The 26,316-nt window shown below is 40.6% G+C and overlaps 1 protein-coding gene across 4 annotated transcripts in view; it reads right to left on the bottom strand.

Annotated features, from left to right (window-relative positions):
- The window catches only part of fbxl17 (F-box and leucine-rich repeat protein 17), a 229,279-nt gene that overhangs the window by 139,393 nt on the left and 63,570 nt on the right, over positions 1–26,316 (bottom strand). For all 4 annotated transcript variants that reach the window (XM_058071438.1, XM_058071437.1, XM_058071440.1 and 1 more), the window contains 2 exons: positions 18,024–18,131; positions 1,599–1,729 (listed from right to left, as the gene is read on the bottom strand). In XM_058071438.1, coding sequence (XP_057927421.1) covers positions 1,599–1,729; positions 18,024–18,131 — 239 coding nt within the window. The remainder of the gene's footprint in view (positions 1–1,598; positions 1,730–18,023; positions 18,132–26,316) is intronic.

Below are 26,316 nucleotides of genomic sequence, written 5' to 3'. Positions count from 1 at the left end.
ACACAATAAATGTTGGATGTCATGGGTTGTGCTGCACAAAGCCCATGCACGTGTGCACGTGTGCACGCGTGCACACACACACACATTGTGCACCACAAGGCTAAATTCAATATCGTGTTCACACTCCTGAGCAGCCAGACTGGGAGCACAGTCGGTGGAGAGAGCAACAAGCGTAGCTGCAAATCGATAGATTAAATTGAAAGATATGAATAAAACACAGGATAATAAATAAAAGAGGAGATGCTTTACTCGGGTTGCTATAATACCGTTCAGCCTCTCTCCCAAAGCAGAGGGTGTATCGGCGCAGCGACACAAAGAAAATGTGCTTTGTGGATTTCTCTTTTTCTCAGGGTTTTGGTGATGAAGCCCACAAGGATTCTTCTCAGCTGTGTGTTAGCGTGTGTTAACTTCCAACAGGTGTGTATGTGTCTCTGCACAATGTCCATCACACTTGTGTACATGCCAAATGTATGACCAATGGTAATGTTCATCAACTAATATATGCAATAGCTGATGTACAACACCACACAATATGTGATATTGGGGGTCATACCCGGCCCGCTAAGCGTTTGAATCCGGACCGCCTAATTTTAATGAGGAATTTCAAGCTGAAACTAGTATGCATGTATTTAATATATATTCCCCCCCCCCGGCCAATTTTGTAAACTCAATGCGGTCCAGAGTTAAAAACTTTGCCCACCCTTGGTCTGTCGCTATAGTCTGGTATTGGCAGGTTATGGTACTTAAGTGGTATGGTAAGTTATTGTATGGTATTGTGAAAAGTACTGGTAAAGGGCCGATATTACTAACTGTGTTGGTGTTCAAATTTGGATGAACAGTGATATTGTTTTAAAACTGTTATACTTTAGGCCTCTATTTGAAATACATACTCAAATGTTATACCTCAGAAATATAGAAACACGCATCAATACAATTATATGAAAACATTTGTGTTCCAATAATGCATTTCAGTTGAGAAAACCATTGAATTGCTTTGAGGAGCATAAAGAAAGCAAAGAAAAGGGCATGGCAATTCTGTTTCTGTCCATAAGAGGAAACCAGAGGAGCCAAAAAGAGGGGCACCTGACGTCATCGCAGCTCTCCAATGAATGTGTTGCTCAGACACAATGCCATGTTGGAAAACTTGGAATGTCCCAATAAAGTCATATTTGGACATTTTTATATATTTGCATATACATCATTTGAGTAGTAAGTTGTTGTGTGATGAATTAAGCACTGTTAGTTGATAGTTATGTAAATAGCCTGGGATTGGCTCCTGTCAAAGCAAGAGCTATTGTTTCCTCCTTGGCTTTATTGATATAAATCAATATATCCATTATCGTGACAGGTCTAAGTAGTTCTGAACTAAAGGAGATGTCACGGGATTAGAATTTAACCATAAAGCAGCCACACCACAGGGTTAAGAAAAAAGTAGCAGCTCATACACCGGAATATACGGTATATGTTGACTTGTATTTTTCTTTGACAAATTGTGTGAGCACATGGCCCTCCCAAGCAGTTGTAATATACTGTAGTGTTTGCAATGATGTGACAGTGTGCGTCACCGTACGACTATGAGAAGCGCAGCGCTGACATACCTGTCATTGATGCTCCAGTTGAGGCAGAGGTTGAGGGAGCTGAGTTTGCAACACTTCCTCACCAACTCCATCACTGTCTCATTGTTCAGCTCAGATATGTGCCGCAGGTCCAGGACGGTCAAGTTGCGCAGCTGCAAAAGATTAAATACGGTGAGGTATTTTTAATTGGGTCAAATGCGAATGGATATGCATGTTGGATTTCATGTTTCCCGTAATGAACATGAACCGCAGCTCACCAGTGGCCGCAGCATTTGTGCACTACTGCTGCATCGAGCTTGACTATATAAAAGACACAATTATCCATCTATGAAATATGATTGATGTACTCACGTTTGTGAGCTAAAATCATAATAATGTTAAATGTAATGTAACATTCCTACATGTCATTGTCAAAGTAAAAGAATATCCAATTATAATAATGCATGTAGTTCACCATATACAGTTGTCCCTCACCCCTTCATACTTCCAATTTTATATATACTCATTAATAAATCATTCTGTTTGGTGGTTGAATACAGCCACATGCATATTTAAGTACGTTACATACATATTTTTGGCCTAAATTAAGCAGCTAAACAGCTAAACAGCTAAATGAAGTAAAATACAAATACAACTCATTCAGAAGATCTTACTGTAATGTTCTGTGAGACACACAAGCACCAGAACTCACAACAGGCACAATAATCCATAATAGCTAAAACTCAATTCTGAACCCCTGACATCACTTCCTGCCCGCCCTCACGCAGCTCCCCTAAGGAGCTGTAGCACATATTCACAGTAACACATGTAAGTACAGGTCTTCGTTGAGGGCTCTACCAATGTTAAACACCGTATTCAGATGGGTTTAAACAGCTATTTTTATGCTCTAACTACAAAATTATTATATATATATATAATAGGCTGCATGGTGACCAAGTGGTTAGCGCGCAAGCCACACAGCTAGGAGACCCAAGTTCGAGTTCAGATACTCCAGTTTCCACCCACATTCCAAAAACATGCTAGGTTAATTGGCGACTCCAAATTGTCCATAGGTATGAATGTGAGTGTGAATGGTTGTTTGTCTATATGTGCCCTGTGATTGGCTGGCCAACAGTCCAGGGTGTATGAAGTCAGCTGAGATAGGCTCCAGCACCCCCCACGACCCTTGTGAGGATAAGCGGTAGAAAATGAATGAATTAATGTATTTAACAATATTTATTTAATGCACTTTTGTACGTACAATTACTTGTTATTTGGTGATTACTCAATTAATTTAAGTAGTACTTTCAAATTTATAGAATGTAGTTGTTTTGTTTTGTTTCCTTACATCTCCCTCATTTTGAGTCATCTCTGTCTCTCTCTCTGGTTCACGTGGACACCCCCCGAGAGGGATTGGAATTAATCCTATAGCCCAAATCTGAGCTTCCTGTCTGAAAAAAAGAAACAGCCCTGCTTTAGAAATGAATGAAGCAATTTAACACAACTACACAAGCTTTCGTGTCGGGAAGCGTGCAAGGTAATGGAGGAACGACATTCCAGGCGGCTCTCTAGGGGGGACGGGGTGCTAAATGTCACGGCGGAGGCTAAAAAGAAAACAAGCTCACATCGGGCGTTAAGATCAGTGAGCACTACTGTTGGCTCCATAGGTTTGACATATACCCAGCAGTATGAATACTCATTGGGGCCACAGGCTCCAAGCACACTTGGAAGGCATGCCGAGAGTCAATGCACACCAAAAAAAAAACCTTTACGCTTGAGGGAAAATTGCATCATATGCCTTGTTTTAAAGGTCTTCATGCATGGTGGTGATTGTGTAGTATGCTGAATAGCGGTGACGTTAACAGCTTGTGTGTGTGTGTGTGAAGAAAAGAAGGTCAAGTGAGCGAAAAAGCTGCTATTTGCCAGTTCAAAGCATAAGCGCTTGTAGACTAGCACAGAAAAATGGCAGAAGGAAAGTTTTTGTCAGACCCTGTGGCCAATGCTGGGTGAAAGGTGCTGAATTATTCATGCACAATTAGCCTGAGTTTTTGTGACATCAAATGTCACTCTTTCATAGAACATTCACAGGCAAACATCTCATCCTCACACACATTCCGATTTTTTTAACGGTAATTAAACCTGCAGGAAATCCCTGCCCTGACAACAAAAATTGTACTGGTTCACCAAATTCAAAACTGCTTATGTCGGCTAAATGAAATCAGTGCTCCAGCCAATGGAGGGAGTGCCATTGATGTGGCTAACCAATGAGAAATGGGGCCAACTAAAGTCACATTTGATTGGTTAGTGGTGTAGCTAGGTGGAAGAAAATAGGAAATATGTGTTTGTGAAAGGAAGCAGGCAGCGAAGAATGGAACTTTCTTAATCCATCCATGAAAGGCGATGCATGGAAATATATTTCACCATTTAACAATAAACTATCCTGAAGAAAAGTGGGAGGGGGACGACCTTTCAGTAATTAGTCACACCGACATAATGTGACAGGACCCAAAGGCGGCGTTTGTTTTCTTATAGTTGACAGATTACATTAATTTGACTCCAAGACGGCTCCAATCTTATTTAATCATTTCCACTCATGAAATAGTTCGTTTTGTGTGTCAGAGCAATGAAGAAAAACAAATATGGAGAACCGGTGTGGACGGCGGGGAAGCAAAACAAAGGCAGTGATTTACAGAGAGAAGAAAAAAAAGACGACTTGAAAAAAAAAAAAGTGGATGTGAGCAGGGGGCTTTTTTTTTTTTTGTCTGCTGCCGCCTGTGACCACGCCGACTTCGTCACACCCCCCCCCCTCAAGTTGGCAGCTACACCTGGATAATTATTCATGCCGTTCGTAAAATACACTGAAACCTGCAAAATCCAGCTGCTCTGAGGCCAGCGTGGCGTCCCCACCCATGAATACACGCAGGCAGGCACACAAATTAATGCACGCACTGATTTTTATGAATATTCCAACTTCTGTGTGTGCACACGTGCGCAAATACAATTGACACCCCTAGAATACAATGGAATAATATGAACCCATGCTGCAGTAATGACATTAATCGACCATTAGTAAATGAAATCCTTGTATGTCTTAAAGGCGTGTTTTTTCATTTAAATGTAGATGGCTGAAACATATTATTGTAAAACATTATTAAATCGTGCTGAGTTAAATTGCATGTAAATTATCCACATGTTTCAAAACACATTCAAACATAAGACAAAAGCAATCAATTCACATATTACGAGGGATGGATGAGCACATTTTTGTATTAAATGAGGATTATTTCATGTGGCCCACATGACCAGAAGAGGTGCTCCTTGTGGCCCGGCTTCAATTAAAGCCCCTCTCAGACAGGAAGAATGAGAGTCTGAGGTCACACACAACACACCATTTAAAATTAAAGAAAGAATAATAAGCGCTGAGGGTTCCATATTAGACAGGACAGAGTGGATTTGACACTTTATTACATTAAGCGTGGGTTAGAAGGCCAAGAAGTGCACGCTCACTTGCGGCTACCTGTGTTATTACTGCATTTATTTACACAAGGTCATATGATGCCAAGCAGGAAGCTGCTGGACCTCATGCTGAGGATATGATGTCATAGTTTGTGCACCGCAGGAGTGCTGTTCATCAAACGTCACTGTCCAGAAAACAGAGTAGGCATTGTTTGGGGCCAAAATAGTATGAGCTAGTAATTCACAACATCACTTAATTCATCATTATGATTTAATATGATTTAGATTTTCATTTTGGGGCGTTTTTTAATATGACAACAGTGTTATGCGGTCTGAAAACAAAGCGTCTCAAAGTGGACCTTCTTCCAGCTAACTCAGAGGTCTCTAAAGTGCGGACCGGAGTCCATTTGCGGCCCACAGCTTCGTTTTTTTAACCCCCCTCTTGTGTTAGGGTCTGCACCGACCCGTTTTACATTTTAATTCATGAAAAGAATCACATAACATTTGTTTATTGCATCAGGGCTTTTTGACTTTGTCAAGAAACTCTATTTCAACAAAATAAAAACAAAAAAATAATTTTTACTACATTTTAAAATGGTCTGGTTGAAATTATGACCACTGTATTGTTAGGGTCAGTTTCGACACGGTTATAATAATATGACTATAAAGCAATATTTTGAGCCACGACTGAAATCATAAGTGTATAATTAGCCAACACAATGACAACCAGCTCCTCTTCTCATCATGTAAGCTCCAGGGGATTCTCATTTTGACCGTTTTTCCAGTATACCAGCAGAAAAACAAGGTCCAGACATTTGAGGTGAATTCACTCATTTGACTGGCTGATTTCACATTTACAATTTGGATCATGGAAAGAATGGCAGGAAGTACAGTGAACCAAGATCTGGACCTGTTCTGCTTTTTTATTTCAGTTTATACTAAAGTTCTGTTGCTGAAAACAATAACTTTTTGTACCTTTTCTTGACATTAATATATATGGGCCAAAATTGACCCGAACACCATAGATGTTTCTTTAGTGATTAATACTAAAATGAGAAAATAAATAAAACTAATTGATTTAAGACATATGTTCTATAGCCCTCAGTAATAGCCAGGTAACAAAAGAACCTTCAATTTATTAATATGATTCTTTTGAGGTTAATTTTACAATTTTTGTAAATTGAAATCCAGGGGTATAGTGACAAAAAAAAAGCCAAAACATGCCCACACCAAAAGTATTAAAACCAACATTTTCATGAATGAGGAAGCCTAAGAAGGTAACCAAGACATGAGAAGCAAATTTGATGGTAACTTATTGTTTGTCGTGTATTTTATAGCTGATTTAATACATGGGTCAAAACCGACTCGTTAACCTAAGAGATGACACCAGAAAGCTAACACAAGAGGAAGGTTAATTAATTTATTTTTTTATTATTGGTCTGTGTCGTAATATTGAAAAAAGCAACTAATATATTGAGCAAAAAAAGGCCGCAATCTGAAGAGAAAACCTCATATGACCTTTAGTTCCGGTGGCGTTTCCTGATTTGTGTTCTTATGGCGTGATGTGCAGTGTGCAGTGTTTCACCTAAGTCCTGTAGACCACATTTCGTACTGTTCTCAAAAAGAAGACAGTGCTGCCATCTGCGGACTCAAGCAACAACACCAACAACAACATGCGCCATGACCTGTGCTGAAAAGACATATTGACACGCACCAACGCCCTTCAGAAATTGATTTTAACTGGCTGACATGGAGAATTCTGGTCTTAACTCTGCTTTGATTGCAGGAAATCAATGTCATGGCCGACCAAATTACACCGGATATTCGTATAACAAGACTGGAGCAGCCAATCAGAATCGGGTTGCCTGAATTCAAACAGCGATTGTCTATCTATAGGGCATTGTTCTGGACAATCTGTTTTTGTTTTTAAAGTTTGGCATGAACAGTCCAAGGTTTTCACTAGTTGGTTGTCGTAATGGAAACATACCAATTAGTCAACAGGTAATGAAGCTGTTCCTACTATATAAAATGCATAGTCGTGAAAAAAGTCACTCACAAAAAACAAAAAAACAAAAGTTTGGAGGAAACTTATGTGTGTGTGTGCACACAAACCACACTTTAACAAAAGTTTCTGTCCATTCAAAAGTTCTGAAGAGGAAGTCAAAGTCACAACAAGTGTGTTGTTGTTGTGGCGGTGGTGGCGGTGGTGGCACTGCCGCCATTACAGATTCTGCTCAGCCGTCCGCATGTGTTGCAGACGGTGTCAAGACAGGATGCGACAAGGGCCAAAAAGGTGAGATGAGTGGAGCCGTGTCACTACGTGAATACAAGTGGGCACTCATGCATACACACTTTTTTTTTTTTTTTAATCTTGTCGCGGCGTCCCGGAGAGTTAAGTCAGACAGAGGAGAGCATGTGTCCAGACTCGATTAAATCAAGCACTGGGTAGAAAATCACCCTGAGAATGCAGTTGGATTTACCACAAAAGTAAATGCATTATACAGCAAAAAAAAAAAAAAAGAAGAAAGAAAAAAGTCTCAAAAATGTGAAACTTTTTCAAAAGGCCTCTCTTTCTACTCTTACATTTATTTCATAAATCTCTTTAATAATGGAAATTATTTAATACTACCCACTCTCTAACTACATTGAAATGATTCAATATTAATATCTCACTTCTACAGGATAATAGATGGTAAAGAGCAATCAATGCGAAGCCGCCCACCCTCCACTAAATTCTGGTGAAAGCACAATCTAATGCATGGAAGACCGAGTCAAAAACTGGAAAAGCCATCGGTGTGGATCAACAATACATTGTCACGTCATGGACCACTGAACTGACTGTTTTTGTGTCTCTGTGAGTGAGCGTTGGGTCTTTATCAGTCTTGTGCCCATCTACTGTCTATCACTTATTTCCTCTGCTACACTCTTTTTTTTTACTCCCCTTTCAGCCACTAATCCTGCATGTGCCGGTGTTGATAACAAATGCAGTGGTGAGGAAAGGTTCGAGGAGGAGATAGTGAGCGGCGGTACGCTTGCACGTGCACGACAACAAAGAGTCCTGGTTGATGGCCAGACAGGACAGTCGCTGGCACTCCTCACTTGGCCAATAACCAGACAAGCTACCACACACATACAGACCCCAGAGGTCAACGACCCCCTTCATCGTCCATCCGTCTGTGGATTAAAATGTCTTGATGGCTAAATTAATTATTCTTCAATGACTCCCGCGACACACACACACACACACACACACACCATCCCTCTGGCTTTTGCTTATTATATTCATAAATCCCCCAATCTCCTCTGTACAGCAGCAGAGGAAATCATTATTACCTTTTTCTGCAACCCCCTCAACCCTTATAACCTTTCTTGGTCCAAAGCCCCTTTTACTCCATCCATTTCGCCCCCACCCCACCGCTCAGTTAACACCTCTTGTACCCATGGGACACAAGAATGTGCACAATCACACACAGGGCATGAGTACCTATAGGAAAAAGTACACACATACACACATTTGGCTCATTAGCTTGGGGAAGAGGGGTTATCAGCGTGACACAGAGCACTGTGATTATGTACTTGCAGACAGCACATATTCCATGCAGGGGGGGTAGAGGTGTAGTGTGTTTCGCCACTTTCATGAGTGGAATTCCATGCATGGATTGCCATTGTGGAACAAATTGAGTGTCAAAGTCAAAAATGTATCAGTGTAAATAGTTGTTTGTCTGCATTATACAATATGTGCCTTGTGACTGGCGGCCAGAGTATACCCCGCCTCTCGCCCGAAGTCAGTTTTGATTCCAGGAAACCCCCACGACCCGAGTGAGGATAAACGGTATAGAAAATGGATGGATGGATGAATTCCAGTATAGAACTGAAAAATGCATCAGTATAAATAGCTGTTTGTCTGCAGTATACAGTACGTGCCTTGTGACTGACTGGCGGCCTGCCCAGAGTGTGCCCCGCCTCTTGCACTAAGTCATCTGAGATACACTCCTGGTAGCCTTCGATTTGCAGCAGCATAAGCTGTAGGAAAGCGGTGGATCTATAATTTAAAACCATAGCAAAATAGTAATCGTCTATAATAGTCTGTCCCTACTGGTTCCTGCCCATAACCCTACAAATCAAGACTGGATAAATGGGACAACTGCATCAGGAAGGGCATTTATCGTAAAACCGAGCCTTCATGAGTAAGAAACATGACTCACTGTAGTCAATTCTAAAGAGAAACAAGACTGTTTTCACATTCATATGCAATAATATGACTACTTAAAACACTAAGCGTACAGCGTTTAAATGTGATATGTCTTTGTTATTTCTTATGGGGGGAAATTGGTAATGGTAATGGTAATGGTTTTATTTCATTTGAACATGCATCAGATTACAATTGAATGCATCCCATAATCAGTTCACAGTTCCACATGTCCAAAAGGAGTAGGAAGAAGCAAAGCTTATTAAATCCTACCCCTCCAGCTGGTACTTTTACAATCAGTAACACTGTTACATTTGTTCACTTCCTGCTTTCCTAATATAATTGTTAGGGTTTTTTTTGTTTTTGTTTTTTTTAATCACATACCGAAGTACAAGGTGATATGACCATCCAATGACATAATGGGTACCATAGTAACTGTCCATATAGTGATATATATAGCACATCATGACTGGTTCAAGACTCTTCATCCTTGTATTTAGCAAACATCAACTGCTTGTATTGTTTCTTGAATTTGCTCATCGTTGTGCATTGTTTGAGTTCCTTACTCAATCCATTCCATAGTTTGATTCCACATACTGAAATGCTATGGCTTTTTAACGTAGTCCTAGCATATAAGTGTTTCAAATTAAATTCTTCCCTGAGATCATATTTCTCAGGAAATTTCTGGGAAATTAATTCCCAATCTGAAGAACTCCTGCAAGGACGTCTGAGTTCCATGGTATTGATATTGCCCCCGCACAGCCACCAGGAAGACTGCAACGTATAATTGTGGTTATGAAATTAAATAGCCACCAGACTGCGAGTTGAGGTATTGCTTGTGGTTCAGTTGCCTCAGATTTAAGCAATATTTATCAAAGGTCCCAACTGTCTGTGGTGCAAAACAAAACCATTGAGGCAACACGGCTGAACGATCGTACATGTCTCCAAATTAAGACCAGAAACATCCCAGAGGGACGACACACAGCCATGGCAGACTCCAAATCTACGTTGTTTCATCTCTGACACATTCCTCAACAGGCACGTCATTTGTTATGTCTCAGTGCGGCTCTTGTCCAACCTGACATTGGAACTTTCAAACGGAAAGGAGGGAGACCCGCCGAGTCTTAGGGCAGTGATGTATGAGGAGGGGCATTGCGGGTAGGCATGACAGGCAAAGGGGAAGCCGTCACAAAACGAGGGAATAGACCATGAGAGGCTTTTCTGACACTGACTCTGATAGAGGCGACCTTGGACGTAATCACTTCCACAAGAAAAGAGCAGCTCTTGACAGGAAGATAGAGCGACAGAGTTGTTTGTGTGTGTAAAATATATATATATATATGTATTATATATATATATATTTTTTTTTTTCACACCACACATATGCGTGAGAGAGGCACTGTCCAAAGACTGACTGATAGAGAAGGTTTAGAACGAGTGAGACATTAACGGTAACGAGGTGATTTAAACACATCAGTCAGAGCAATGTGAGGAAGAAACATTATGTTGCCGGATTTAAGGTTGATTATATCATACACTGAGCCTCAATTGTGCCGTGCACAAGTCTGTATCTCATATTGTATATATCTTGTTTATTTAAAGCCTCCCTGCAACTGCAACTTGTTAAACTGTCTTTTTGCTTATACTATTTTTGTAGACTTTTTAACTTCTCTATTGCACTGAAAGGAGAAGCTCTCCAATCTTGTAGTACATCCTGTAATATGACAAAAAAGGCCATTCTGATTCTGATTCTTATTCCGATTAACTAAAAGACAAAAACGGCCCTTTATCTTTTAAAGATCATTGCCTGATCGAAAAGAAAGAACCCCAAGGGTGTTGAATTACTTCCATTACAAGATAGTCAATAGCCACATTTACATGAGGAGTTTTTCCTCTTTCCGAATGGAATCTTTCCGAATGACTTTTCCGAAAACAATGGTATACATGGAAAGGAATATTCCAATATCTTGTCTACATGCTAGACCACACCGCTATAATCCAACAGAATAGTCAATGGGGAATGTGCAGCAAAGCGTAAACATCAACATCACGTGATACCGACTTCCCCAAGTTTTTCTTTCACTTGTTGGAATAACTCCGTATTGCCAGTGTTTTGTTCGTCCAGTCTTGAAATTCAGTTTGGATCAAAAACAAACTTTCCGCAGCAGTCCAGTGCCAATTGCTCGCCTCCATTGTTTAAACTGAAGAACGTCTCGAGCTGCGTGCTACGTCATATCTAAGCATGCGCTGAAAGAACACACCTGGGATAAATTTAAACAGGAAACGATCAAATTCAATTTTGCTAATATTTTATTATTAAACGTGAGACATGTTTTATATTGATATAGATAATCTTTTTTAATAAAAATTGGACTTATGAATAAAGTATAGAAGGGTTTAGATTCTGTTCCACAGATGGCAGTAATGCACACAAAAGCTGCTTGCCAACCGCCAATAAACAACAGAAGAAGAAAACCACGATGAAGAAAAACGCACCCTGACAGCTTTCCGTTTGAGCGGGTACAAAATACCTCAATCGGATTGGGGAAGGGAATATTCCACCCCTGGGAATCCGATTATATGTTCATTCGGATTGGCACTTTTCTTTCGGAATGAGGTGTATACAAAGGTTACATTCTTTCCGTTTGAGCAAATAAACCAAATGCATTCGGAATATTTGGGTCTATGGCTAGTGTTGGAAATAGCACACACACACACACACACACACACACACACTACAATGGATTTAACCTTGCAATGTCCAGACAGTTCTGGATATGACCACATTGTAACATGGAATGTTAGACAAGGCTTGCTTCAGTGATATTATTCAGACAGAGAACAATAGTCAGCAACAGTAGGCACGAGAAAAACTGACCCATTTATTTCTTTATGCGTGCGTGATACAGTTTTCTCCAAAATGTAGTGGCTCGGCATAATACAGCTGGGTTGGAGGCGCACAATGAAGCGCTTAAACCCGATATTACTCACCACTGACAGGGGCTGGCACTTTTCTGTTATAGTTAATGACTTCTCGCCATCCCGTGGGAGTTTCCCGTGTGATGCTGTGATTCAAATACGCGATGAGATTGGTTGTATGGCAAGTTTTGCACTGAGCCACAACGTCTATTCCGGACTTGCCACACTTTGTTAATACAACGCGCACGCCGTTGTTGTGATGGCATGGGCTCTATTCTGCCGCTGAGGCGGAGTTTATCATCGACTGCCTGTAGCGGTGTGCCAATATTGGACATTTTAAAAGCAGGTTGATATAATATGATCATTTTATATGCTGATACCGGCCTGATGCTGTCATAAACAAGACAGTAGCTTATCATGCAGGGCCTTGCTACAAATATTGAGTTTTGTTGCACATCACAAAGGAGCTATACAGCCCGTGTGGAATTAAACACCGCAGAAAACATTTAAAAGGAGCATAAATGCCACGTCTTTGTAGTTACTCTGCACACTATCTGCATCAACACCGTGGGAGGCCCATTCTGAAAATAAGATGACTTGATAAGGAAAGTACCGTTTCAATTGATTTCCTTACACCCTCATTTGCAAGGAGGAGGTAAAAAAATTAAATAAAAAGATATCAATCTGAAACGAGTGTGCCATAAAAAAAGAACTTCATAAAAATAATGGATTTTGCTCAGTTCTCTTCGCCAACAACAGGGTGGAAAATGAAGGGGTTGGGGTAATCAGACAGACATGGATGCAATTGAAGAGCCAAATGAGTGGGAGGGAGGGTAATAATTGAAGTTGAAAAAAAACTTGAATTGCAAGTCCATGGAGTCATCAGAAATGCAACGATTCTAGATGCAAGAATATTATTTTCAATCGACACTGGGTGGGGCCATTTGGGAATAAATGAGGAGGAATCACCTGCTAAAGGAGATAATAACGACAAGATTAGTAGAGGGAGAGGGAATGAGACGCAGTAAAAATAGCAAAGCAGCAGGACTGAGCAAGAATCACAAAAATGATATTGAAAATAATGAAAAAATATATGACTTGGAGCTTGGGAGGAGCTAAGATGCTCCCAGAAGTCCACTCATTCGGACAAACCTGATTCCTGGAATTTAGATAAAGTCTAAAAAATGTGAGTGTGAATGGTTGTTTGTCTATATGTGCCCTGTGATTGGCTGGCCACCAGTCCAGGGTGTGCCCCACCTCTCGCCTGAAGACAGCTGGGATAGGCTCCAGCATCCCCCCGCGACCCTCATGAGGATAAGCGGTCAAAAATGAATGAATGAATGATTGAATTTGCCTCCATGAAAGAATCTACTCATGTCCAATCAGGTTTAAGAGCAAACAACAAATATGTGGATTACATTTGTGTGCACTGACTAAATCCTGAATACTATGTCAGCACTCTTTTTTGTAAGTCTGGTCTTATTTTATTAAAATTGTGCTTATGAATTGTAAGGGCTAAGAGATTTCAGGCCTATGACTTCGGACTGTCATGTCTTGAGACTTGACTTGGACTTACACCTCTATACCTGAGACTGGAATTGAGATTTGACATTATAACTTACTTGCACTGAAACACTGACTTCCTCCCAACCGTTGCGACCTTGAATAGTACTTTTGTTCCCAGCTTTTTGCCATGCTCCTGTTCTGAGCGAGTACCAAAGTAGTCAGAGGTTGCATCGCTTCTAATAAAAGTGTATCACACCCAAGATTCTCCAGATTTCTCCAACACTGTTGTTTTGAACAAATGCTTTGCAAAACAAATCAATGTGATTAATGTAACAGCAATTGAAGCCATTTTAAAGCACTTTATATATGGAGCCCCTTACGCATGAACAAACAATTGAACCGTACGTGAGAATGCACTTTGGTTCCCGCGAAAGGAGCCAAGACTCAGTGTGGGGCTACCGTTTACCTCGACCAATTATATATCCAGAGAGGATTTTAGTTAGTATCTCCAGTGTTGACATGATGGTCTATGTAACGTTCCATTTGTGTTTTTGCAGAATTTTCTTTCCAGTGGGGCTGCTAAAATTATGTTTTTTTCTTTGACAGCATCCTCAATAAATGTCTCAAGAGTCCAGAGTAAGTATGCCCCCATCGGAACGGTTTGATGAAAATATGCGAATCGTGTGATAAATAAAATAATAATGCAATCACCAGGTCTGCAAAAAGTCTAGGGTGTAATTGAAATAAACAGTCAATAACCAATCAGCATGTAATTTAAAATAAAATCTAGATATCAGGATTACAGCCGGCTAAAACTCCCCCCCGGGTTAACATGGTAATAAATAATAATGAAGTGAGCCAGACGTGTGCGTGTACACGTTCGCCTCAGTGTATGCCAGCGTTGTTATGACTGGCTGGCTTCATTACAGTCTGTCTACAACACCACGGGCCAAGGTCGGGGGAGGCCGGCGAGATGATAGCTGGGCCAAAACCGTAAGTGCAAATTAATCTGCTGTTTAATCTAATAATGTAGGGCGGCATCGGCTGTCTCAGTCCTATTAACACAACAGTAATTGCATTTGGGCGGGGAATGGCCGCACGCAGCCCCACGTGGGTACATGCTTGTGCACCTAAGTTCATCAAAAATAAATGCAATTGCATTGTGCATATACTATAAGACCACCCATGCATTGTAAATGAATGTTATGACAAAGTGTTCTGACTACAGTCTGACGACTCATTGTGTGCGTCCATGTTTATACGACACAGAGCATCTTTAACCAAAGTGCCCCCGACTCATTAGCATGCTAATACGCACACAGCAGGGTGTTGGAAGACAAGCGGCATATTATTAGGATTCATCTCATTAGGCTTTCATGAGATTTAAAAGTTAACGCATAATAACTTCAGAATTAAGTCTGAGATAAAAGACACAGTCAGGTTCTGGGTTCCCTCTCCAAAAGTACAAATTTACCCCCTGGAGACAACGCAGAGCCCGCAGGAGCTGGGATTATACACAAATCAAACATGCACGCTTCAACATTTACTGAGGTAAGCCATTTCTGTTCAAGAAACTTCATGTCACACTTTAAGCAGTGCAGCAGGAACAGGATGCTGGAAGTAAACACACAACTACCGCTTCAATAACCTCAGAAACAACAATACAAATCCTAGGGATGCACCTCAATAATTCAAGCCTTGCGGTATTGATAAAAAAAAAAAATTAAAAAACAAGTTAAAGTTTGCCCGATTACCTACGAATATATTTTTCCTGTTTCACCTTCATTTCTGATGTGCAATAAGATTAAAAGTCTCATCTATAATGCAGTTTTAGCACGAGCATATGTTACCATGGAGGAGTCCTATCTTGCAGTAATCAATAAGTGTTGGGCAGGAAAGGTCCAAGTGTGGTTGAGTTGTGGTTATCGCATACCGACTAACCCTGAGGCCATCATTAGATCTAAGGCTGGGAATCTAGTACTTCTAGTACTTCACCATACAATACGATACATGGCTCATGAAAACAATATCTCCATACGGTGCAACAAAACCAAAATTGTTTATATTTTGCAGCCTTCAGCTACGATAGGCTCCAGATCATCTGTGATTCTGAGTACAAGAGATATACTGTAGAAAATGGGTGGATATTTTGCAGTGTATTTTAAGCAGAAAAAAACATGAGGCAGTTTTAGTGCAACATACTGTCACTGTAATCCACTCAAATTCAGCCTTGTCTCACCTACGCTACAAAAACCCAAGTGAGTCCACACTTTTTGTTCGGCATGTCACAATAATCAATAAATCAGTGAACCGCACCATAAGTAAAAACAAACTTGATCATTATGTCAGCCCCGATATATTGACCTGTTCATACATGTTTGTTTTCCTCCTCTGTTTCTGCTAAACATGCTGGATGACAAGAGAGTTCACTCTGTGCATCTGGGGGTGTTGGTTCTATAGCAGAATGAACAGCATGAGTGAACCCTTCTGTCAGTCATTCACTCTCTTTGTCCCAGTGGGGAGCGGTGCTAGGTGTGTGTCGTGTGCTACACGATCGAATACGTTCTTCGTGCATGTTGTGTATAAAACACAATCGGATGTCAAGTCCAGCCTCATTTTGTGACATGAAAAAGTTTGTGGTAAAGACAATAAAATAAAGTAGATGACGCAAACATTGAGTGTAAATACTGAAAAGCTGAAGTGAAACTGATACGCTTTTAAAAAGGTGCCAAAATCTAAATTTAGAATGATCTCAGAAGCCATTCGGAAGCTGAAGCTGGACTGAAATGCTGTGGAAATACCTTAAAACATACAACAAAAGTAGTAAAGAGTAAGAGTAGCAATTGGACAAGCCAAATAAGTCTAGTGCAGGGGTGGGCAAACTATGGCCCGGGTGCCACATGCGGCCTACCAAGCGTTTGAATCCGGCCCGCCAGTTGTTTTCCATGTATTTCAACTTTTAACATACAAATGGGCAAAATGACTTGCAAGTCAGATGTCTTTTACATATTGGACAAAATTAGACAAATAATTCAAGGAAAATTATAAGCATGAAATAGTGTGTGTGTGTGTGTGTGTGTGTGTTGAATATATGTTCTGGTCCCCCGGACAATTTTGTTAACTCAATGCAGCCCACGAGTCAAAATATTTGCCCACCCCTGCTCTAGTGGGAGCTCCCATCATGCTTTGCGGCACTGCTCTTTAAATAGTTGTTTACGTTATATGTTTAATGTTTTTATCATTCCATCTACACTTTTATGTATTTAGTTTATCATTCTATGCATATCAGTAGATACACTATGTGTATTTTAATACAAAGAGTGTATTTAGTCATCTGTTCGCTTCGATTTATCTGACACCATGGCTACAGTTTGTGTTCTGTGCAGTTGCCCCCTCCCCCTTCTACTTGACATGTGATTAGCACTTCAGTACTCCATCCACTTTGTCTGTTTCCCAATTTATAACACCTCATTGTGCACCAAATGTGTTTTGCCGCATCCAAAACATGTACTTTGACTAAACCCCAACAAAACGTTAAGCCCCATTAAACGTTAACGGCTTATTCTCCACACAATGTTGCTAAAAGTCAATCAAGGAAGTGTAGTATATGCAACCGAGCTGACATCTGCACTAACACACAATCTCACTTCAGAGCATTTTTTTATTTATATATTGTGACGGATTGTGATTTTTATTTTCATGAGCTCTTTTTGTCATTTTGGATTTATTATGTTGTTTCATTTATTTTATTTAACATGACAGGTAAAATGGTGACTCAGTAGAAGAGTTACAATATTTTCATGTTTGTTGTGTGTGTGTGTGTGTGTTGGGAAGGCCAGAAGAGACGAGCGGTGTACATGCATAAATGTACCTATTGTGTTTTGGGGTTTTTTCCTCTTCTAAAAAAAAAAAATAATAAAAAAAAAAAAAATTAATAAATAAATAAATAAATGTGCGTGTTCTAACCATGGCCATTGTCCTTAATTTACGCCAAACTTCCACAACATCGGCGGGCATCCTGAAACCTTTGGTTAAATTAGCTTTGCTCTTTTCACTGCTCATAACTGCTGGCCAATGCCTAGCTAGCCTTACCTTGAGCCAATTTAGCCTAAGCTGGATGGCAAGCTCTCAGTCTGGCAGTGCAAAAGGAGAGAGTGGACTTTTAGGTCTTTTGAGGTGGATGAACTCTATTTTATAGGTAAGGATCCGCCAATCGCTGATACCCCAAAATGAAGAAAGTTGGTGCATGCTTATGGAAAATCAAAATAAATTAAATTAACCTTTATGGAGCAGGGCGCCAACAGAATGGGAGAGGATACCGAGTTAAGGTTTTCAAGGTAGCAACAGCCACAATGACCCAGGTCAAAAATATGGCTGCAAAGATGTCAGCTACTTACTGCGGTGAGATGGATGACTCCCTGGGACGTCACAGGGCATCCCATGAATCCAACAAACTGCAGCTCTGGACAATGCTCAGCCACCGCTCGCACCGACTGGTCAGTCACCTGAACAAGATAATATGAGATGTGGTATTAAGTTTGCTGTTTTTTTTCATACACAAAGAAGCAGCGTAAAAGGGAACAAAACATATACGTATATACACACACAAGTATTGACAATAACTCCCACAAGACAATTTCTACAAGCGAGTGGGTGTAGACAGGTGCTGTCAAATTCATGACTAAATGTCAGCTCCATCTGGGCCGCAGTCTGGCTTGTTCTGTGCTTGATGAGCAGCTGAAATAAAGAAACCAGAGCAGGACCACAGAAGGAAGGGAGGAGGAGGCGGAGGAGGAGGATAATTGGCAAAATGGGACGTGTCTGCCAAGCAGCATCGACTTATGATGGATGGACCACTCCCCTTCATTCAACCCAGCCGTCGACTAGCGGGGCTCAAAATGGATCGTCGGGAATCAATGGGGAAGCAGAACATTTCCACCAAGATTCCATTGCGCTCATCAATACAGGTATTGATAGCAACTTCCATTCCACGAAGATGTGGGAGATTGTCCTCTCCCTGATTCTCAAACGCTTCTCATCAATCACCACAACGGAATAAGATGATAAAAAAGACACTTGGAAATAAGAGCCAATCGACTGCTGAGGCTGATTAATTGAGGAGGAAACACCAAAGGGCTTTCCATGGCAAAAAATCTTTTTCAATCAGTTCTACCTTGATATTCAAAGTTCATTTCTGAAAGTACATAAAACATTTTCAGAGTGATTTAGCTGTGAAAAAAGTGCTTATAAATAAATCTGGAGTTACTTTTTGGAGTAATTTCCCACCCAGGCCGCTCTCCCTGCCCTTTCTTTGTTGTTTTGGGCAACTGCCCCAATTTGCCAAAGGAACAGCACAGTGTTCCTGACATACGACATGTTTTTTCATTGGCTTGGGGTGATAAAAACAAAAGCCCAGGAACAATTGTCTCGGGCCAAGTGCCCATTTTTTTCTGAATTTTCTCACGCCAAAATCTCATGACACAACTAATGTATGCAACATTTTTTATTATAATGCGCCAGAGTATTTATTATATGCAATAGTTGAAAGTAGTTTGAAAATATTTATAAGAGTAAAGCTACCTGAATACAACAGAACAGTCTCCTGGACACCTACCGAATGTGCTGGGAAGTGATTATGCTGATGGTTTATTTGTTTCGGACATGCTTAACAATTTACACACGTTTACACTTGCACATTAAACATTAAAAGGATTAAGGATTAAGAAGAAGAGCTTCTCCGTGTGTTACCAATTTCTCATTTGATCATTGGTTCACTTCCTGCGTTTAAATGTTGAATGAATTAAATTGATAGAAAATAATTTAAACAAATAAGTGCAAATAAGAAATTAAACACTTTGGGTACTAAGTGAGGGGTTGTTTTTTTTTTCCTTGTTCTCACCCATGGTTCTTTTCACACTGCTGCCTCACGCTCCATGAAGTCATACACCAAAAAAAAGACAGTGTCTATTTATCTGTGGCCAAGTCACAACCTGTACAACAGCTTATCTGGGAAGAGAAAACTCAACCTCCCAGTACTGCACTGAAGCACAAAGATGTGTCTGTGGGCTTAGTCCTAAGAAGCCAAAGTGGCTGGAAAAGGCTGAAATGGTTCATAATGGAATGTGACCGCAGAGGTCCAGTGGACTAGATGAAGCATTGTAGCACCGCAACACCAAATTACTAAGTGTCCAAAAGAATTTAGTACGATTACCCTTATTGGCTACCAGAGAAAACAAAACCTAACTTTGATACTATCTTCCTACATAACATTAAAGGGGACCTATTATACTTTTCCACTTTCCTGACCTATAAATGTAGTTAGAACAGGGGTGGGCAAACTTTTTGACTGGTGGGCCGCATTGATTTAACAAAATTGACGGGGGGGCCAGACTCGATATTTTACACGTAACAGTCCAGCTGGAATTATTGTATCTGTAAAAGTGTCATGCAATCTGCTATATGTGCACTTTAAGATCATTTATTTGATGTAAAGTGCGTTATAAATTTATAATAAAAAATTGATTATTATTTGTTATTATTATTATTATTATTATGTGCCTGTGTCCCTTTTTTCAGGAGCACTTTGTAAACAACAGACCACATCAAATAACGAAATTATTGTATCTGTAAAAGTGTCATGCAATCTGCTATATGTGCACTTTGAGATCATTTATTTGATGTAAAGTACGTTATAAATGTATAATAATTAGAATAAATGTATTATTATTTGATATTATTTGTTATTATTATTTTATATTTGTTATTATTATTATGATGTAAAGTGCGTTATAAATGTATAATAATATTCTTCTTATTTGTTATTATTATTTTATATTATTATTATTATTATTATTATTATGTGCCTGTGTCCCTTTTTTCAGGAGCACTTTGTAAACAACAGACCGCATCAAATAACGAAATTATTGTATCTGTAAAAGTGTTATGCAATCTGCTATGTGTGCACTTTGAGATCATTTATTTGATGTAAAGTACGTTATAAATTTATAATGGAAGAAGAATACATTTATTATTTAATATTATTATTATTATTATTATGTGCTTGTGTCCCTTTTTTCACTTTGTAAACAACAGACCGCATCAAATAACGAAATTGATAAAACCGCCAAACCATGAAAATGTCGGCTCACGCCATGATGCCAGCTTGTATGTTGACTTTAAATGAAATACTTTGGAAAGAACGGGCGGGCCGTATTCAAACACTTGGCGGGCCGGATGTGGCCCCCGGGCCGTAGTTTGCCCACCCCTGAGTTAGAATGTTGTATTCTTGTGTTAAACGATGCCAACAGTTCAGATAATGAGGTTTGTGCATATGGAAGTGAGCCCTGAAAGACATTTGAGATGGCTCAAAATGCTCGGTTTCAGAAGGCGTGGCAAAACTGCCCGTTTGTGATGTCACAGAGGAGCAGACTTCCTTATATGGATGTGGCAATATGCCAGACAAGCTATCTGCCGTCCCTCAAGCTGTGCTTCTGCCAAATCACATGTCCAGACAAAGCACCCTATGTGTTTGCTGACTCATTGTCCGTGCATTTTTTATTGAGTGCAGCTGCTAAATAATCTGCCATGGGGCCAAAATCAATTGTAAGTACCAGTAATTTGATAATGTAAGAACTGAATTTGATCTCGACATGGTGTACGTGAAGGGAAAGGGAAAAATTGCCTAGGTTTTGGCCCACTTGGGTGTTCACCGGACCTTTTAGCATGAATTAATGACAAAAACCGAGATTCCACATCAATATTTAGTGTCTAAAGATTTAAACATGAACTGGATAGATGCATGGCATTGATAGATCCGTTTGACACTCACTAACATGAAGCATTTCAATGTAAACTCCGTGCATGTTTGAAACCACAACCAAAAAAAACTAATGGTAACATTTCTAAGAAGCAATTTCAATGAGTTCATGAACAAAGTGCTGAAAAGTCAATAGCAAGAAGTTGCGAGGAAGCTAAGCAATACTTTGTGTAGTACTCAAAGCACTTGCCAAAAGAGATCAACCCCCAGATGACAGTGGCTCAACCCGGACACCGTTGATTGCAACAGTCGACTGTACTTCGTCAGCCGGAGCAATCGATAAGCTGGATGCACTCAAAAATTCTGCACCTCAGTTTTTGAATCCACCTCAGCACAGCGCTGCAGTCAGAGGTGATTATCCGAATGTGAGTCAGTGCTCCCAACTGGAAAACCTGATGCATATGGAGCATTATCTTGCAGGGCTGGGAGAGGCGTGTGGTGTTGTGTTTTTGCAGAAAGAACAAAAATAAAAGTTCCAGAAGGACCGGTGTAGCTCAATAGCAGCTGGCAGGTGAAATTGGAGAACCAGAGCACCAATAGCAACATGTCCTCCACTAAAAAAAAAAAAGAATATATATGTATACTTATATATCAGGTTGACTAGGAGCAATGGAAAAATCAATGTGATCCTTAAATCAAAGATGTCCAATCGCAGGAGAGGCCACCTCCAAGGCTTCCACTATGTGTGAGTCAAGTCCTGACTCACCACAGTGAGAACATTACACATATCCCATTATTTCCAGCAGGTGAGAAGGAAAGCCAATGAAGAAAAAGATACAATCCCAGCAGTGTACAACAAGAAGCCAAGAGGGCATGTAGCATATCAGATTAGATTTGTGCAAGTATGACAATGTGCGTTCCTGGGAGAAATTTGGAGCTCACACACTGTGCTTGTCTTAAAAAATTGAAGAGATTTTGGATTGTTGAGAGGAGATGTGGACGGGCTTCACAAACCCTTCAGTCGGGATGGGGTTTACTGGTCTCTGGGTGAAAAAGGTATGAGGTGGAAAAGTAAAAGTGGGCTGGAATCACGCAACATTGCAATCATAAAGATAGATAGATAATTGTTGAGAGTGCTATAGCAGCAAAAACAGGCAATGCTGCATGTTGAGAGAGTGTGTGTGTGTGTGTGTGTGTTTTATCTTGCAGTGTTTACTGACTCAATGCTGGGATCGCACCCAGGGGTCGCATCACCCCCAATAAGGACTTTCAAGCTTGTCAGTTTTGTCTACCATCGTATGGTTTCTGGCCACCAACACATAAAAATACAGTACATCAATCTTTCTATTAAAGATTAAGTACACACTCAAGTGTCCAAAATATTGCTGATGAAGAGAACAGCTCAAGCTAAAGGGCTATTTTGCCTCGAGACGAAAGTGACACCCAGAGCAAAAACAAAAGCGTGAGAGAGACTGACAATGTGTGTGATGAAGGAATTATGAGGCTGTTCAAGTCTGATGTTGAAGAAAACAACTTTAGTGTTTTTTATTCCCAGGAGGAGCAGAAATACTGAGCTGAATGACTTTTCAGGATATTGTTTAACTACACGTGTTCGATGCACTTGTCCGTGCTGTTTGAAAAAAAAAACATTTAGTCAAAAGTTTAAAAAAATCTTTCTGTGTACTAAATATTGCACGTTACGACTTGCGTACCTGTGGCTTATAGACTGGTACAAATCTTATGTTCTCTTAGCTGGTATATATATGGACCGGTGCGGTCCATATAATCCCGGAAATTCCAATATGTAAAAATTGGATAAAAGGCCCAACAGTGACACTTTGAAAATATTCGCAGAGGAGCACTTGGAAAATCTTTGCTCAAACAACTCTTTTCCCACTGGTGCGGACCAGCAGGGTGGTCCTTTGGTGACACCAACTCTGTAGGAGACCGCCATGGACTAACACAGCTCATTCCCATTAAAGCTACAGACACACATAACAGCATGTTCCCAGCAGAGCCCACTAAAAGGCTTTTTATTACAAATTGTTAAAAAAAAAACCTTTAAAAGTTACATATCTCATACAGTGAGAGGGGAAAAAAACTATAGAGATTTGTTTTTCAATCCATGTGAAGCTAGTGTTGCTGCTAATGTCTGGTACACTTCCATAGAAAAATGCTTGAGAACCATCAAAAAACACAAGACCCCTTGGAATAAAAACGCTGAAGCCCACCTTAGATTCTCAATCAGAGGCCACTGAATGTAATGACGCCTTGATGAAAGCATTTTGTTACAGAATGGCTCTGCTACAATTTTACAGATTTCCAATATTATGCAAAAACAAGGACACCGACCACATGCCTGTGAGGTGCAAATTGAAGTGGGATGATTTTCATCAAAGTTCTGCTCTTTTCCAAGGTAATCATTTCTCCATAAATACTCTCATGGGGGTGATCTTGCAGTGGGCTCATCACAGCCTTAGAGAGGACACACGTGCTCTCTCTCTCTTGCTCGCTCACACACACACACACGCACACGCACACCTACACACACACACACACACACACACACAAAACATCCCCTTCCTTTAAAGACCTCTGTTGGGCTGTATGGATTTGAAGGACTGGTGATCTTGCAGAAAATCTAAATGCATACTTATTATCCGCTGTAATATCCGATGCCTGGAGACAAAAGCAACACGGAAAGTCGTTAAGTTTTACTACAGCGAGGGAGAGTCTCTTTACTGTGCTTCCTCTGTGCTGATGAGCTGTTGTGCACTAAGTACGGGGGGGGGGCTGACCCGGGTATCGATCTGAGGAGCAGATAGCTTTAGAGAGAGGATCATACGAGAGGGCTGTGGAAGTAAAAACAACATGCTTAGAGGCAAATAAAACAAACAGGCTTCGCTACAAATCTTAAAACAAAGCCTGGAGCTTTGCAAACGTGGGGGGGGGGGGGGGGGGGGGTTTGATCAATTTGTTTTTCTTCAGTGAATAGGCTAATCTAGCATGTCGTTGCTGTTAAAATGTGAGTTTACAGTAGTGTTTACAGTGGAGCAAACATAGCAATGATAGTGTTAAAGCTACAGGCAACATGCATGGAGAACACACAAAAACAAGCTGTTACGTCATTGGCTCAACAGATTGAATAGATTTGCTATATTTTTCGGTTAACATAATGAAGCTTCAGGTCTTGTGGTGTATTTGTTTAGCGGCTTTCGCCTGCAAATCCTTTCTGGACGTGACAGGCAGGCAGCAAGCGACGATACAGCAGGCCACAGTGAGTCGTGTGTAGAGAGGCGCATGAATTTGAGAGCGCTCTGATCTTATTAGCGGCCTGATGGGATGGAGGCGGAGGCGGAGGAGGCTCTGAATCACAGCTTTCTAATCAATCAATCTAATTAAGCAAGCTTTATGAACGCCGCGGCAAGCCGAGAAAGGATCTGCCGACACACAGATTAATAATGATTACTGAATACCCGGCAACACATTCTATTAACCATCCATCTTCATGCCTGTCTGGCTGCTTTGCATAAGACTTACTTCACGGCCGCTTGGAAGGCATTCTCTGAATAAGTCTTCAAAGGAAAACCAATAATATTGTTGAGAAGTCGTTTTTATTGTTACTGATTTTTATCAAGGGGAAACTTTTGAATCCGACTGCTGTCATGATGAACTGAATTGATGTCCATTGCAGAGCAGGAAACAGATTATGACCAGCCCACAGGAGGACAAAATTGTGAATAAATCTTAAATAAACCTGAGAAATTTACTTTGAAAGCTACTTTTTATGTTGAAGTGTGTACTTCTGTCAGACTTTAACACACAAACTTGACTGTCTTTTCCATTTTGAATTTATTGTGGATTTCCTTTCATCGCGTAGACCTCACAGCTAGGAGACCAGGGTTCAATCCCACCCTCGGCCATGTCTGTGTGGAGTTTGCATGTTCTCCCCGTGCATGCGTGGGTTTTCTCCGGGTACTCCGGTTTCCTCCCACATTCCAAAAACATGCTAGGTTAATTGGCGACTCCAAATTGTCCATAGGTATGAATGTGAGTGTGAATGGTTGTTTGTCTATATGTGCCCTGTGATTGGCTGGTGACCCGCCTCTCACCCGAAGACAGCTGGGATAGGCTCCAGCACCCCCACGACCCTCGTGAGGATAAGCGGTAGAAAATGAATGAATGAATTCCCTTTCATCCACACAGTGTTAAAAACAATACATACAAGCTCAAATACATACATCCAATCATGTCACATGTTTTCAGAATGACACAAATATTAATTTTCCACTTGGAAGGAAGAAAACTGGTGCAGTCATCTTTGCTGAGCACACCAGAACCAACCATTAATCATTAAGAACCAGTAAGAACTTTAAAAAGAGAAAAGGCTTCAGGTCGCCCAAAAAAAAGGCCAGCAAGCATCTGGATTCTCTCTGAAAGTTGATTCAGCTGCAAGATCGGAGCGACACCAGCACAGTGCTTGCTCAGGAATGGTAGCAGGCATCAGTGAGGTGAAAACGTTTGGAAGATGGCCTTGTGTAAAGAATAGAAGCCGCTTCTCTCAAGGAAAAATATCAGGGGCCGACAAATGATACAGGTATTGGACTGGGGTGAAACCATTTCCTCTTATGAATCCCCTCTCTGATGAGTTAGGGCATCCAGAAAAAAAGCTTGTCCAGAGCAGAAAAGGTGAGCACTACCATCAGTGCTGTGTCATGCCAACCGTAAACTATCCTGAAATCATTCATGTGCGGGCTTCCTTTCCAGCCAAGGGGGTAGGCTCACTCACAATTTTGCCTGAGAACACAGCCATGAATGAAGGATATCTTACAAAAAAATGAATGAGGATACCAAACAACAAAGGAACATCTGACAAAAAAGATCTTAACCACCGAAGCAGCAAACTCTGTGAAAACCCTAGCCACGTATACATG

The sequence above is a fragment of the Doryrhamphus excisus genome, chromosome 4 (assembly GCF_030265055.1).
Source record: "Doryrhamphus excisus isolate RoL2022-K1 chromosome 4, RoL_Dexc_1.0, whole genome shotgun sequence".
Taxonomy (NCBI): Eukaryota; Metazoa; Chordata; class Actinopteri; order Syngnathiformes; family Syngnathidae; genus Doryrhamphus; species Doryrhamphus excisus.
The sequence above is the reverse complement of the archived record's forward strand: the minus strand, read 5'-3'. Positions and strand labels throughout refer to the sequence as shown.